This window comes from Gopherus evgoodei, chromosome 4, assembly GCF_007399415.2.
Source record: "Gopherus evgoodei ecotype Sinaloan lineage chromosome 4, rGopEvg1_v1.p, whole genome shotgun sequence".
NCBI lineage: Eukaryota > Metazoa > Chordata > Testudines > Testudinidae > Gopherus > Gopherus evgoodei.
Genome location: NC_044325.1, coordinates 56,894,140 through 56,910,288, shown reverse-complemented (window position 1 = coordinate 56,910,288; position 16,149 = coordinate 56,894,140). Strand labels below are relative to the sequence as shown.

Genomic DNA, 16,149 nt, shown 5'->3' with positions numbered 1-16,149 from the left:
AAGGGTCCAAGTATTGATTAGCAGCCAACACAGCAATCATCAATGGGCACTAATTTGTTCAAACACATATGTCTGCCTCATTCCCCCTTCTTATCCCTTCCCTCCTCATTTGTCAGTTTATTCACCTGCTTCTTATTGTCTAAATTGTAGTCTGTAAGCTTTCTGGGGCAGGAATTGTCTTTTTGTGGTGATTTGTATAGTGGGGCCTTGATTGTTGATTAAGGTCCTTAGCTGCTACAGCAGTTGAAATAATAAAAATAATCATTTAGTTCTATATGCGAGAAACAGTTGTGTGTGGCATCAGGCACTAATGATGATATTTTGCACTTGCATAGCTCTTTGCACATGAGAATGTAAAAGAACTTACAGATACATTCATAATTTTGCTAGCGTCTCACTACAGTAACTCCTCACTTAACTTCCTCCCGGTTAATGTTGTTTCACTATTAGGTTGCTGATCTATTAGGGAACATACTCTAAAGTCCTGCAATGTTCCCTTATAATGTTGTTTGACTCCCTCTGCTCTGCCTGCCTGGCGCTCCTGCTGGGGACCAGATCAGGGCACAGGGGCTTGCCCCATTCCGCCCGGTGCTCCTGCTGGAGACCACGGCGGGGTGCGGGGGCTTGCCCCGCTCCACCTGCCTGGCGCTCCTCCCGAGGAGTGAGCAAACCCCCAACCCCTTTGGAAAACTACTACTGCTGTACTGGTGAGCACAGTATTAAATTGTTTAAAATTATTTAAAACTTACACTGTACATATGTATAATGTCTTTTGTCTGGTGGAAATTTTTTTTCCTGGAACTTAATCCCTCTGTTTACATTAATTCTTATGGGGAAATTGAATTCGCTTAACATCATTTCGCTTAAAGTTGCAATTTTCAAGAACATAACTAGGACATTAAGTGAGGAGTTACTGTACCATTGCTAGCATCTCAAAACTAACTCATCAATAGCTAACACTAGCTGTGCAGCTACTTGTTCCCTACTGTGACAGTGAGTCATGCTCTCCCTGCAGGAAAAAATGGAGCCAGAAATTGAAAAAAACAAATATGCAGATATTAGAAAGCATTGTAATGTGTTTTCCATAATCTATTTTAGTATAAGAAGTTATTTTTTATTTTATATTAATCCATTCTTACAAAAAAGAAAGAGGCAGTAATCACACAGGAGGCAAAATGGGACCAGCTGCATCATAGAAGTCCCAGTTTACATCTGCCGTCGGGAAGCATATCTTTAGTAAGGATAAAAGAATCTCAGTTTGAGAAATTTGTCTTTTTTTTCACATGTCTATAATTGGTATTCACCATACATTATAAAGACCCATATGTTATTTTCAAAGTTCATAAGATTATTTCTCGACCTCTATAATTAGCCATAATAACAGCTATATTAATCTCTCCAGAGTTGTCATATACATGTAATAGCAATGTCAGCTGATTGTAGATAAGATTTCACTGTAATTAAATACATAATTTATAGTGTGAAGGAAAATTCCCTTTGTCTGAACATTGGGTTCATTAAAACTAATCTCAGTATTACCAAAAAGTATCCATCATACAGCTGAATCATACATTCACATCTCTCCTCAACCTGGAGTTGTGCCCAGCACTAGCAATCTTTTTCAGCTGATTGTATCTTCAGTCTTCTCTGCCAGGTATCCATAATGCTGTTAATACTACTGCTCTTAATGCTTTATACTTACATAGTGCCATCCCACCTGAGGACAAAAACACTTTGCATATATTAAATAATCTTCACAATATTGCTGTGATGGAATATGGGCTATCTAAGGATTGCTTTATCAGCTACTCAGATTTTGTGTTCTAAGTGCTTTGCTTTGGATAAAATTTACACAAGTGTAGAGAGCCTGTACAAGGCGTTCCACACCTTTTAATCTACGTGATAGTGTTTCCTTGGAAGGGGCATCGTGCTAGCTACAAATAGGTTGGTATAGAGAGTTGTTGAAGACAGACCTGGAAAAGGAGCTCTGGATCAGGTCTCAAGAATACCCAGTGGTTGTAAATATCTACACAAAGGTTTGTGAAGGGGCTGCGCTTCCCGTTTCAAGCCATAGGTGGAGTAGGAAGAAGGCATAGTGCAGCCCAGTGATCTTCTATAGAGTCATAGAAATGTAGGACTGAAAGGGGCCTCAATATGTCATCTAGTCCAGTACACTGCACTGAGGCAGGACTAAGTATTATCTAGACCATCCCTGGCAGGTGTTTGTCTGACTTACTCTTAAAAACCTCCAATGATGGAGATTCCACAACTTCCCTAGGTAATTTGTTCCAATGCTTAACTATCCTGACAGTTAGCAAGTTTTTTCCTAATGTCTAACCTAAATCTAACTTCTTGTCCTGTCCTCAGTGGTTATGGGGAACAATTTATCACCATCCCCCCTTTTAACAACCTTTTACGTACTTGAAGGCTTATTGTGTCTTCCCCCCTCAGCTTTCTCTTCTGTAGACTAAACAAACCCATTTTTTTTTCAATCTTTCCTCATAGGTCAAGTTTTCTGGGCCTTGAATCATTTTTGTTGCTCTTCTCTGGACTTTCTCCAGATTGTCCACATCTTTCCTGAAGTGTGGTGCCCAGAACTGGATGCAGTAATCCAGTTAAGGCCTTCTCAGTGCTGAGTAAATTGGAAGTGTATCTTGCTTACAACACTCCTGCTAATACATCACAGAATGTTTTCTCTTTTTGTGACAATATTACATTGTTGGCTTATATTTAGGTTATGATCCACTATAACTCTGAGATCCTTTTCTGCAGTATTCCTTTTTAGGCAGTCATTTTCCATTTTGTGTTTTGTGTACTTCTTTATTCCTTAAGTGGGGTATTTTGCATTTGTCATTGTTGAATTTCATTCATTTATTTCGGACCATATCTCCAGTTTGTCAAGATCATTTTGAATTCTAATCTTGTCCTCCAGAATTGTCCTTGCAATCCCTTCTACCTTGGTATCATCAGCAAACTTTACAAGTGTACTCTATCCAAGTCATTTATGAAGATACTGAATAGAACTGGACCCAGGACAGATCTCCATGGGAGCCACCTGATATGCCCTTGCAACTCATTTATGAACCATTGATAACTACTCTGAATACAATCTTCCAACCTGTGGTGCACCCATCTTATAATAGGTTCTTCTAGACTATATTTCTCTAGTTTGTTTGTGAGAATGTTATGTCAGACATTATCAAAAGCCTTACTACAGTAGAGAAATATGACATCTACTGATTTTCCCCTCCATACACAAGGCTTGTTGCCCTGTAAAAGAAAGATATTAGGTTGGCTTGATATGATTTGTTCTTGACAAATCCATGTTAATTGTTACCTGTCACCTTATTTTCTTCTAGGTGCTTAAAAATTGATAGTTTGATTCTTTGCTGCATTATCTTTCTGGGTGCCAAAGTTAAAATGATGGGTCTATAATTCCCTGGGTTTCCCAGCTAGTTTCACAGCTAGTGCCAGATCTGCTGGGGGTGGGGTGGGGGAATGGGATTTCTTCTTCCCCTGTAAGGAGTGGCCAGGGCCGAGGCAGACCCACCCCCAGAAACCTCCCCCAGCTGCAAGAAGCTCCGCACACCTCTCCTCCCCCTATTTTCTGTTTCCTGTGGCTGAGGAGCAATGGGGAAGGGGTAATTGTATGGGAAACTGCTCCCCTGTCCACCCAACCCCTCTGCATTGAGACTCTCCCATACCCAGACCACCCCCAGTGAGCCTCACTGACCCACACTCAGAACCCCCACACCCAAACCTCACCATGCCAAGCCCCACCCTCCCCTGCACCCAGACGCTCTGCCAGGCTTCACCCTCCCTCCCCCTCCCGGATCCAAACTCGCACTAAGCCCCTTTCTTCTGCATCCAGACCACCCCCCGCTGAGCTGCCCCACTCAAACCCCCATCCCAAGGAGCCCGAACCCCCCATACCCAGACCCTTCTGCTGAACCCCAATCCCCCCACACACATTCCCCTGCTGAGTCCCAACTATCTTCACTTGGACCCCCCTGCAGAGTCCCAATCATCCTGCTCCTAGAAACTTCCAGTGAGCCCCTGTGCATCCAGATTCCCCCACACACACCCAGATGTCCCCCACCAAGCCGCCCACACTTAAATTGCCCCACACAGAATCCTCTAACCACACACCTGGATCCCCCAACACTTAGCCACTCCACACTTGGATTCAGCCCAGCTGAACCTGCCTGCCCCACACCTGTATAAGGGGCTGGGCATGCATGCAGGACTCTGTCCTTCTTCCTCGCTATCTTGGTGCTTCTGGTGCAGAAATGCAGGGCCCTGGGGTGTATCTGGGGCAGGCTGAGCCCTTGCACTGTCAGGAGTCAGGTGCAGCCTCACCGCCCAGTCCTTGTCCTGAGGGTAGGGGAGAAGATGGGGGAGGCTACAGGGTGATCTTCCACCTCCGTGCGCCAGTGGCCTCTGCTCCCCACTGCCATGCTGGAGCCTCCACGTTTATTTATTGACAAATAAAATATGCAGAATTTTAAAATATTGTGCACAGAATGTTTGGTTTTGGGCACAATTCCCTCAGGAGTACTTTTTCTCCTGTTTATAGATAGATACTATATTGGCTCTTTTCCTGTCCTCTGGTGTATCTCTCATCCTCTACAAGTTCTCAAAGATAATCACTAGTGGCTCAGGAATCTCTTCAGACAGTTCCTTAAGTATTCTAGGATATTTCATCAGGCCCTGCTGACTAGAAGACATCTAAGTAATTATTAACTTGTTCTTTTTTCTATTTTAGCCTCAAACCTACCCCATTTACAATGATGTTCACTATGTTAGTCGTCCAATTACTGCTAACATTTTTGGTGAAAACTGAAGCAAAAAAGTGCATTTAAGACTTTGGCCATCACAACATTTTCTGTCATTGTCTTTCCTTCTTCATTTAGTAATGGGCCTACCCTGTCCTTGGGCATCCTCTTTTTTCTCATATATTTGTAAAATGCTTTCTTGTTACCTTTTATATCCTTAGCTAGTTTAACCTCTTTTTGTTCCTTTTCCTTCCTAATTTTGTCCCTACATGCTTGTGTTGTTTTTGTATATTCATCCTTTGTAGTTTGACTTAGTTTCCACTTCTTTTGAGTTTCAGGTCACTTAAGATCTCCTGTTTAATCCAGAGTGGCTTCCTACCATAGTTTCTATCGTTTCTATGTGTTGATATAGTTTACTCTTGTGCCCTTAATAATGTCTCTTTAAAAAACTGCTAACTCTCTTGAACTGTTCCTTCCCTTAGACTTGCTTCCCATGGGATCTTACCTACCAACTCTCTGAGTTTGACGTTTGCCTTCTTGAAGTCCATTGTCTGTATTCTTCTGTTTTCTCTCCTACCATTCCTTAGAATCATGAACTCTGTCATTTCATGATTACTTTCACCCAAGGTGGCTTTCACCTTCAGATTCTCAGTTAGTTCCTTCCTGTTTGTCAGAATCAAATCCCGAATAGCTTCTCCCCTAGTTGCTTTGTCCACCTTCTGTAATAAAAAGTTGTCTCTAGTGTATTCCAGAAACTTGCTGGATAATCTGTGCCCTGCGGTATTGTTTCCCCAACAGATGTCTGGGTAGTTGAAGTCCTCCATCACCACCAAGTCCTGTGTTTTGGATGATTTTGTTGTTTAAAAAATGTGTAATCCATCTCTTCTTCCTACTTAGGTGGTCTAAGTAGACCCCTCCATAACATCACCCTTGTTTGTTTTTTTTGTTTTTTTTACCCCTTTTATCCTTATCTGGGTGTTTGAGTGAATTCCACCACCTCCAATTTACTAGGGGCGAATTTCCCCCCTTCTTTTATAGGATTTAGTTAATCTGGAAAGCATGAACTGGTAAGACATGAATATATGCTAAATACATTTTCATTCATATCTCGATAGGAGTTGCATTAATGGTTTCCTAACGTTCAGAAACAGTAAATACTTGTGAATGTAAGGGAGAAACACTAATCACTAAAGTCATAAAGTCACTTATGCATAAATGGTTAAAGGTATTTAGGTTTTAGATCTAAGGTGAGCAAGTAGAGCTAAAACAGAAATTAGTATACAAATCTTTTCATAAAACCTGAAGTTATGTTTGTGTATTGAATAAGCTTCCTCTTATATTATCAGGATTTATTGCCCCCACCAGCCTTGGTTGAAGAAAGTGAAACAGTTCAAACTCAGGAAGCAGAAGCAGAAGTTGAAACCAAAAGCACACCAGTGAAGAGTGAAGAGACAATGGTGAAGGAAGAGGGAGAGATGGTAAAGGAAGAGGGAGAGCATCGGAAAATGCCTGAGCATCCAGGAAGAGACAGTGATAGTGAAGACAGTGAAGCTGAGACTGAGACTGAAAAGTGATCTTTACTCTAAGTATGTTTTGGACTGGAGATGGTGACAGAGCCAAAATAAGTTGGAACTTAGTAATAGCTGGCTGTGTAATGTGACCTGTTCTGCATATTTTTCACTGAATATTTCAGTGGACAAATTTAATGATTGGTATATAGTGGTAAATATTAATGGGTACTGAATTCTTATCAGTATCAATACTTTGTAGTTTTCATGTGAAGTGGCTGGTGATTTTCTTTCATTTAGTAAAAAATATTTTATACTTGTTTTCAATATTTTGGATAGAAAAAGTAGACATTTTTAATATGTTCATTGATGGAACCATCAAACTTCTAGTGATTTTTAAGTAATTATCTTCAGGCCCACTTCACATTCGCTTTCCCTAACACTGATATATAAAGTGGACAGTGGAGAGGTTCGGAACCAAACTGCCTCTGCAGAGATGTTGGTATGGGCCCTAATTCAGTGAGATACTTACGCATGTGCCTAATGTTAGACCCGTGAGTATTCCCACTGACTTCAGTGGGAGTTAAATACTGCTTAAGTGCTTTGCTGAACACGGGCCTCTGAGAGCAGCATAAGATCATGTGCTAGCTGTGCTCTTTTCATTACTGTCTTCTGCTGCTATTCTTAGTATGTCAGCATAGGCAATAAAAAAACTTATTCATTTTTATTTTGAGAGACAGTAATTGCCCATGATAAAGTAACATCGAATAAAGGTGAAGGTCATTTTCCACACACAGGAACTGGGTCTGCAGAACATCAAACATGTAGTGAGACAGTGCTTGAGTGGATTTTCTGGGGTAACTTCCAAACACACATCCTTCATAAGTTCCTAGGGAGTAAAAGGTTTTTCGCTGATTCAGCATCTGCCAACTTGGCAATAGATTCAATTAAACACACAGTTCTTTCCCAGTAGATTTGCAAACAAAGCAGTAGCCATAGGATCATCCTTCATATTCTTTGCTGGCAAATGAAAGATAATTTGGTTGTGAAATGGCCAGCAGGATTTCCTCACAAAGTTTAGACAAAATTATTCATACTAATGAATTAAAACATTCAAGTTTCCTAAATATCTTTATAGTAAAATGAGACTCAAATGTGAAGAAAAACAATTAGAAGCAAAACTTGCCCTCCCCACACACACCGCCAACATGATGTATGATAACCCTCCCCCCATCATCTTCATTAAAATCAATCTCCCTTCGCATGTCTCCACTATTGCACATCGCAATATCTAGTTTTGGTACTCCAGCCTTTTTGTGAGCTGCTGCATTTGTTTTCTGAACTCTGCCAAATCAACAAATGAATCACTTGAGAAGAACCATCCATCACTTTTTAACAGAGAGAAAAAAATGCACAGCTTCTTTTTAAATTATCTGCTAGTGGAGGGGTGAATGGTGCAGAGTTAAATATATGGGTGATACAGTTTTATAAACTAACGTGCATACGTTTAATCAGGGATGAATAGTACAAGGCCTTCGGGCAACATGTGACCAGCTCAGCTGAGGGTCGTCTTTGCTTCCCAACCTATTTTCTATAAATATTTGAGTGTTTGACAATCATCTATCTTGGTTCTTTAAAAAAAAAAAAAAAAAAAGGATTGGAGGAGGAGCATGTGATATTTGTACATAAGTAATGAAGCAACTGAAGGGGGGGAAATTGATTTATTTATTTTTTCTAAAATAGGTAGCCTGATCTATAGATTATGAATAAGCATTTGCAGTTATCACTTTGAGGGTTGACAGGTCCCAAGATCAGGCCCAATATTATTAAAATTATTATATAGTTGGGAACCCAGATGTGCACAGGTGCAACATTCACACTATAGGAATGCTTATATTTACAAATAATTTATTAATACATTTAGCAAAGTCACAAACACTCTAACTCAATAAGGTAGATAGAGATAATACAGAAAGTGCATCTGAACATCCATACTGTCACCATCCCTTGCTGAACAACCTGAAATGTTACCCATCATCTTTCTCACCTTCCTCATCTTCACCAGTGATTATCATTCTGGCACCTCCCAAGGGCCTACATCTCCCTCTCCTACTGCCCTGGGATGCTGCTTTTATAATATGTTATGCTGTCACCATGTTTAATGCATATTCAGTAGGAGATTTCCCCCTCTTCCTTATTTGTATTTACTCCCCTTACCAATGTTAAGGTGTCCTTTTTTAATAGGTTAATATATTTGATTTCATGCAATTATCATATATGTTAATTTGTTGCCCTGGCACTCTTGTGGTCAGATGTTCTGTCCAGAACTTTCCAGAAGCTGGTATTAGCTCATGTTTCTATGGTTGGCTGGTGTTGTAGTCAGAATTCTCCATTACATTCTACTTCCTGTTCCCCAAAACTTATGGGTTACCTAAGTTTATCTATGCCAAAGTTCATAGGCTTCAAGCCTCATGCTAACTGCTGAAGCCAATGTCTTACAGTATACAAGCCTCTAGGTTCCTTGCATTACTGCTGAATATAATAAAGCAGAGTAATGCAAAGCAGAGAATATAATAAAAGTAAGTTGGCCACAATATGGAGTCAGGAACTATCTCAGTAGCAATAAGAGCACAGAGCCTGATGGAATGCCTACAGCAACCGGAGAAGGTTTAGAAAAAGGAATGAGAAGATACTTTTGAATGTATTTGCAGACCCACTGGTGGTTTCCCCAAAGCCCACCCCACACTCTGATGCATACAGAGTCTGTGTTGAGCTGTACTATATATGAAGACCCTTCTTCATGGTCTCCAGAAGTCTTGGGTTCTCAGTACATGTGAAGCAATTTGTACCTGTTCTTCAAGTGCTTGTTCACATCCATTCCACATTAGGTGTGCGTGTACTGCGTGCACGAGCATCAGAAACTTTTCCCTTAGGAACTTCTGGCGGGGCCCCTGCCTGAGTGGTGCCACTGTGTCATGCATATATATCCTCGCTGGCCCAACCGCCTCCTGTTCCTTCTTACTGTCCATGGCAGCATTGGAACAACTTCTTGCTCTCATACGAAAAGCAATCTCTTAGCTTTAGAGTACTTAGCTGCTATCAGTTCATTAGCATTCCCTTGTTGTGGACACTTATATTAGGTGCTTGGAGGCTTCCAGCACCCGCCCTGGGCTGCAGGGCATGCCGCAGGCCCAGGGGTTTAAGGCTTGCGCCATGTGCCACAAGCATGCTGGTTAGTGACCCCCATGACACCTGTCTACGTTCCCTGGGGGAAGCAAACCAAACAGAGTGGTGTAAGATTTGCAAGGCTTTTAAACCTAGATCAAAGAGAGAGACTTTCGCTTGAAGCAGTTGTTGATGGAGGCCATGCTGTAGCCATCAGGCCCAGAGCACCTGATGCTGGCTCTAGGCTCCTCAGTGTGGAGTGCCCCAAAGTTGTCAAGAGACCCGGTGTCGGATAAACACCGCAAGCTGTCGGCCTCGGAGCGAAGTAGGCCCCAACACTGCTCATCCTCCCTGATGTGACCCAATGCTAAACCAAAGGAAGGGCATGGATGTTCCTCACAAGGGAGACCGGCGGTATTTAAGGGCCTGGGCACAAGGAAGAGCATGATAGGTGCTGGCACCAGTGGCACCAGCACCACAAGTCTCACTGAGTTGAACCCTAAGAGAACTCAGGATGACAGGCTCGAGGGAGTATTAGATCAGCCCTCCACGCCTGACACCTTTGAGACGGTGAAGGACCTCATCGGGTTGTTGGCGGTGAGCCCCCTCCCAACGAGGGAGAAGCCTCCCAGGTCCGGGGTGCCATTGAGGGGAAAGCCGGCAATGGTGCGCTGTTCGAGGACACCATCCCAGCATTGCTCCTGGCATTGGTCCTGGTTGTGCTTGAGTCTGTAGACTGTTCCCCCTGACACAGAGGGAAGTCTCGGTACCGGAGGCGAGCCAGCATACAGGTTTAGTGCAAGGGACCCAATGCTCTCCGGCATCCTGCAGAGACCAACACCAGAAGAAGGTGAGGTGGTCATCGCCAAAGGCTTCCAGAAGTCACTGGTCCTGGTCCAGGTCTCGGGAGCACCAATACCCGTCCCGGTCCTGATCAGCAAGAAGCCGCTTGTCAACTTCCTGCCAGCAGAGATCGACGGCACCACTGTGGCCTTCGCACTCGGTATCACCGGAGTCCGATGCTGATTTATCCGATACAGTTACATTCACGGAGCACCGGACAACAGAGAGCACCAGGCTGGGTGGAACTCAAGTGGGGACTGCCAGGACGCTGGCCCTTCTGGACCCCTTGGGCCTACCAGCAGTGGCAGGGACCTCCCTTCAGTCCAGCTACTCAGTGCACCGGTCCTGGTCCCTGCACCGACGCTCCTCCGTGCAGGAAGCTACGGTGTCCAGACCACCTGCACCTTCGCTGAGTGAGAGACCGGAGAAACCAGCACCAAGTCTGGTGCTACTCCAAGGTCAGCTGTCCTGGCCCAAGTCAGAAGCCCCTCCCTCGGGGGCGGGGGGCTAAGGGGACCACCAGGAGGAAGCTGAGCAGCTGCTAACCTCATCATCCCTGGATGAAGCGGTGGCAGGCACAGCGGTATCAGGGCCTCTGCCAATAGACCACAGAGCCCACCAAGAGCTGCTGCGTTAAGGTTCCTCATTACATGGGATTACAGGCCGAGGAGATGGTGGAGTGGAAGGACCCCATGGTGGACATTCTGAGCCCAGAAGGTCCATCCAGAATAGCGCTTCTGCCCATTAAGACCATACAGTCGAATTATAAGACTATATGGCAGAGCCCAGCCTCCAGCTGTCCAACAGTGGAGGGTGTGGAGCGCAAGTACTTTGTCCTGTCAAAGGGGTATGACTTCTTGTTTTGCCACCCAGGCCCATGTTCCCTGGTAGTCTCTGTGGTAAACGAGAGAGCACCATGGGCAGCAGGCTCTAGACCCTAAGGCCAAGGAAGCAAAGTGCCTGGACCTGTTTGGCAGGAACGTCTATTCCTCAGGGGGCCTCCAGCTGAGGATTGCTAATCAACAGGTCATCCTCAACAGGCATAACTTCAACTGCTGGGCAGCAGTTGGGAAGTTTAAGGACAACCTCCCGCAGGGATCCCAACAGAAGTTCACGGAGCTGGTGGAGGAAGGCAAGGCTGTAGCGAAGACCTCTCTCCAGGCGTTCTTGGATGCGGCGGCCAGGACAATCACATCTGGCATGGTCATGCAACTCTCGGTGTGGCTTCAGGAGTCAGGTCTGCCGCCTGAGGTCCAGAACTCGCTCCAGGATCTCCCCTTCGAAGGGTCTAGGCTCTTTTCAGACCAGATGGACGCAAAGCTACATAGCTTCAAGGACTTAAGGGCTACACTCAAGTCACTGGGTATGCACACCTGGGTGACTCAGAGGAAGCCCTTCAAGCTGCAGCCGCCTCCTCCTCAGCGTCACTACTAGCCTCATCCTAGGCATGAGTCCCACCACAGGTGAAGTGGGGATAACAGGAGGCGATGTAGTAATAACAATAGCTCCAATAGGCCAGGCTAGAGCCAAGGCCAACATAAATCCCAGCCAGGCCATAAACCAGGCTTTTGAATGTGTGCTCAAGGACAGTGTACTAGACCAATCACCGGATCTATCCCCTTGTTTCCTGAACTGCCTGTTCCATTTCTCCAGTGCGTGGTCCAGCATTATGTCAGACCATTGGGTGTTACGCATGGTGCGAAGCAGATACATGCTGCAGTTCTCCCTGCCTACCCCCACCCCATTCCCCTTCCCTTTTCAGGGACCCCTCTCATGAGCACATCCTGGAAAAGAACATTTGGACGCTCCTAGAGGCGAGGGCTGTAGAGATGGTACCGAAAGACTTAAGGGGGAAAGGGTTCTACTCCTGATACTTCCTCATTCCCAAGGCCAAAGGAGGCCTTCAACCCATTCTAGACCTGCACAGGCTCAACAAGTTCCTGGTCAAGGCCTGGTTCCGCATGGTCTCTCTGGGCATCATCATCGCTTCCCTGGATCCGGGGGACTCGTACACTGCCCTTGACATGAAGGACGTGTACTTTCATATCGCCATCCACCCAGCACATTGCCAATTCCTGCATTTCACTGTGAACCAGGAACATTACCAGTTCAGTTCTCCCATTTGACCTAGCAGCGGCCCCATGAGTGTTCACAAAATGCATGGCAGTAGTGGCAGTCTTTTTATGGAGGCAGAGGATTCGAGTTTACCCATACCTCGTCGACTGGCTCCTGGTGGACTGGTCCAAAGCGGAGATTCAGTCCCACGTGCAGGTGGCCCCGAGACTATTCCGCACGCTTGGACTCCTGATCAAAGTCCCCAAGGTCACCCTCATTCCAACACAGAGAGTGGAATTCATAGGGGCATTCCTAGATGCGGTACAGGCAAAGGCGAGCCTTCCAGTATCACAATTCCTGGCCAGCCAGCAAGCAGTGAACTCCCTGTGCCAGTTTCCCAATACAACGGCCAGATGCTACCTGAGGCTGCTGGGCTTCATGGCAGCCTGCACTTGGTAGTGCACGCATGTGGTCAAGCATGCCAGAGTGAAACTCAGAATGCTGCAGGCTTGGCTTGCCCATGTATACTGCCCAGGCAGGGACCCCCTGGACTTGGTAGTGACAGCCCTGAAGGACGTGCTAGACTCCTTGTGGTGGTGGCAGTCCCCAACTGTGGTTTGCAAAGGCATCCCCTTTGCCACACAACAGCTGGACCTGATGCTTGTGACAGACGCATCAGACCTCGGCTGGGGTGCTCACCTAGGGGACCTCAGGGCTTGTGGTCAGGAGCAGAGTGGTCACTCCATATCAACGTGAAGGAGCTCAGTGTGGTTCATTTAGCCTACCAGACCTTTCATGCCACTTTGAGTGGTCACAGCGTGACAGTTCTGATGGACAACACAACCGTCATGGTTTTTCATATAAACAAGCAGGGTGGAGCCCATTCCTTGTTGCTCTGCCGTGAGGCTCTCCTCCTCTGGAACTTTAGCATAGCCCACACCATTCACCTCAAGACATCATATCTCCTGGGGGTGTGGAACGAACTGATGGACCATCTCAGCGGGTCGTACTTCATGCACGAGTGGTGAGGAGAGTTGTGAAGGGGATTGCCACTGGAAGGGAACAGAGAAAGTTTAGTATAAATAGCAAAAGCTTGAATTATTGCTTTACTGCATCCTCATTTGGGGCATGCCTCCCTGGTGGGTTGTGGGACAACAAGGTAAGGAGTGGGAGGGGAGAAGAGTTAAAGGTCTGTTAACTTAGGGTATGTTTGCACTTAAAATGCTGAAGCAGTGCTGCTGAAGTGCTTCAGTATAGATGCTGTCTACTCCGATAGGAGAGGTTCTCCCATTTACATACGTAAGTCACTGAGAGGTGGTAGCTAGGTCAAGGGTTAGGTTGGTATACTGATGTAAATTTCTAATGTAGGCTTCATTTTCTTGAAAGGGAAAGGGATCAAATTTCAGAAGTTTGGTAGAATGGATGGTTTACTGAATGGTTGGAAAGCTTTGGCTTTTTGAACCCTTCCATTCAAAGCAGACAGCCTTCATGATTTAAATACATTGAAATTTTTCCTCCAAAAAATGCATATAGTTACTGTTGACCTTTTTCTTGTATGAAAATATCACATAATTTAGGGCTTGGTGACTTGTTTCTGAAAAAGTATTATTTCTTGGGATTTAACATCTTTTAGTGTTTGCAGCTTTGTGCTAATGAATGAGAGACAGTGAAATTGAATAATATATTTTCTTTGTCCCAGGTTGACTGTAAATAAGCACTTTTTACAAAATCCTAAGAGCTATAGATGGTTCCGTTTTTTTAATGCCTTCCTTGCATATGTACCATGGCAGGACATTTGTAAGGCGGCCACGTGGTCTGCAGATTGGCAGAGGCCCTGGGGGGTTTTCAGCTTCCTCTGCAATGTGGGAGACAGGTCTCTTGCTGAAGGATTCTCTGCACCTTGAAGTCTTTAAGCCACAAGTTGAGGACTTGAATAGCTCAGACATAGGTCAGGGGTTTGTTACAGGAATGAGTGGGTGAGATTCTGTGGCCTGCGTTGTGCAGGAGGTCAGACTGGAAGACCATAATGGTCCCTTCTGACCTTAAAGTTTGAGTCCTCCGTCCACATCTTTTCTGCTTACGATGCCATCACCCCAGTGGCAGTGGTGAATGCGGCAGTTGGCCAGGCCATCCTACAGACACTGACTTCTTGCGAGTCCTCACACTCACCTCCGTGCTGACCACTGCTCTCTACTCTCCCATGTCTGGAATCCATATAGGGGCCAATCACTTGAAGAAGAACAGGAGGCTGCTTACTGTAACCTCCAGTTACAGTAAGCAGCCTCTCTATCCTATTGAACAATGTTACACTGTGTTTTCTAAAGTGAGACATACCCCATACATTTGAATTCTTGAGCTGAATAGGGGGAGAGAGGTCCTTAAAAAATCATCCCCTTTAGCTGAGCACACATACAAGAATACTGAAACAAGAGTTTTGGGAGAATGCTTAGTTGCCAAGGAGTCTTCCTTTTGGAAATGTATTGGCTACTGTTTTGAAATATGAATGGACATTGTCCAGTCAGTATTTTTATTCACTATATTTGAGTGTGTGACCTTGGGGAAAAAAAAATTATGTAAAATAACCTTAAACCCTGATATTGGCTGAAGTATCCATGCCCTTCAGTGAGTAGGCCAGGAGAACCACCCTGAGAAAGGGAAGGACCTGGATGAGACGGACCCCACTGAATAGTCAGTTTGTATTCATTTTGCACACTGAAAGGGCTTATTAGAAAAAAAGTTTCGAAGTGTCTAAGGCCCAGTTTCTCAGTGGTATTTAGGCACCTGATTCCTGTTGAAATCAATACAAGCTAAATATTTTTGAGGATCTGGGCCTGTGTCTCATTTTTAAGTCACTTTTAAAATGAAATCTTTGTAACAAGTATTTTTGAAAAAAAATGGCTTAGGTTAGCAAGGATGTGTGTTGGAAATTATTACTATCTTTCATGACTCTAGATTTGTTTATAAATGAAGAAAATGTGCCTATGCTGAGTGTCCCACCTATAGAGAAAATCTTTACTGCAAAAAAGATTGACTTCCAGTTTTATTAGCTTGGCTGTCTTGGTGTGTACCCTAAAGTAGAACATTGCATACATGCCTTGTGGGGACTGTTAAATTCATTCCTGAGCATGAGAATCCTACTGACAAGAGTGAGTATGATGTGCATCTATCTAGATTTGTATATTGCTCTCATCACTATGGTATTTGAGCATGTAATTAGGAAAATTTAGGACTAGGAGTGGGTGGGGCACGTGGTGCTCTGCCTGATCTTTGGCCAAAACAGAAATCTCTATGGGACTGCTCCAACCAATGTAATTTAGTAGATTGAGGTGATCAGCTCAGGATCAGAGGAAAGAAAGATGTCTTAGAGACAACTTTTTCCCATCTGCATTGTATGTAAGCTTGGCTCAGTTGAGGACTAAGCCCTTAGTATCTGCCACGCTGCTTCTGTTTGCATTTTGAAAACTGCCACATCCTGTCATAGAAATCAATGAGCCAGTATAACCTGAAGGAAGTACAAGGCTAAGATTAAAGTAACCTGTGCCCTGCCTTCTCCCTTCCAGTTTAGAACTGAAACTGGGCTGCCTTGGTGCCCTTAGCCTGACTATCCATTGCCATAATTCCTGGACTCCTTAGGCTCACTCATAGGTACCAAATGATCCAAACATAATTCAGATTCTGTTAGTGTATGTTCCCATTCGCAAACTAATTCAATCCCCACTGAGCACAGGGCTTCTAATGCACTAGGTCCTAATCTCTCTCATGCACACAGCTCAGACTTTAGTGGTGGGCCAGCTGTCCTAAAT

The 16,149-nt window shown here is 44.6% G+C and overlaps 1 protein-coding gene across 1 annotated transcript in view; it reads left to right on the top strand.

The window, feature by feature from the left end:
• The window catches only part of AQR (aquarius intron-binding spliceosomal factor), a 102,119-nt gene extending 94,201 nt beyond the window's left edge, over positions 1 to 7,918 (top strand). Inside the window, exon 35 of the mRNA XM_030559367.1 lies at positions 6,122 to 7,918. Within this exon, the coding sequence (XP_030415227.1) occupies positions 6,122 to 6,349 (228 nt within the window). The 3' untranslated portion in view covers positions 6,350 to 7,918. The remainder of the gene's footprint in view (positions 1 to 6,121) is intronic.
• Positions 7,919 to 16,149: the final 8,231 nt, after the last annotated feature.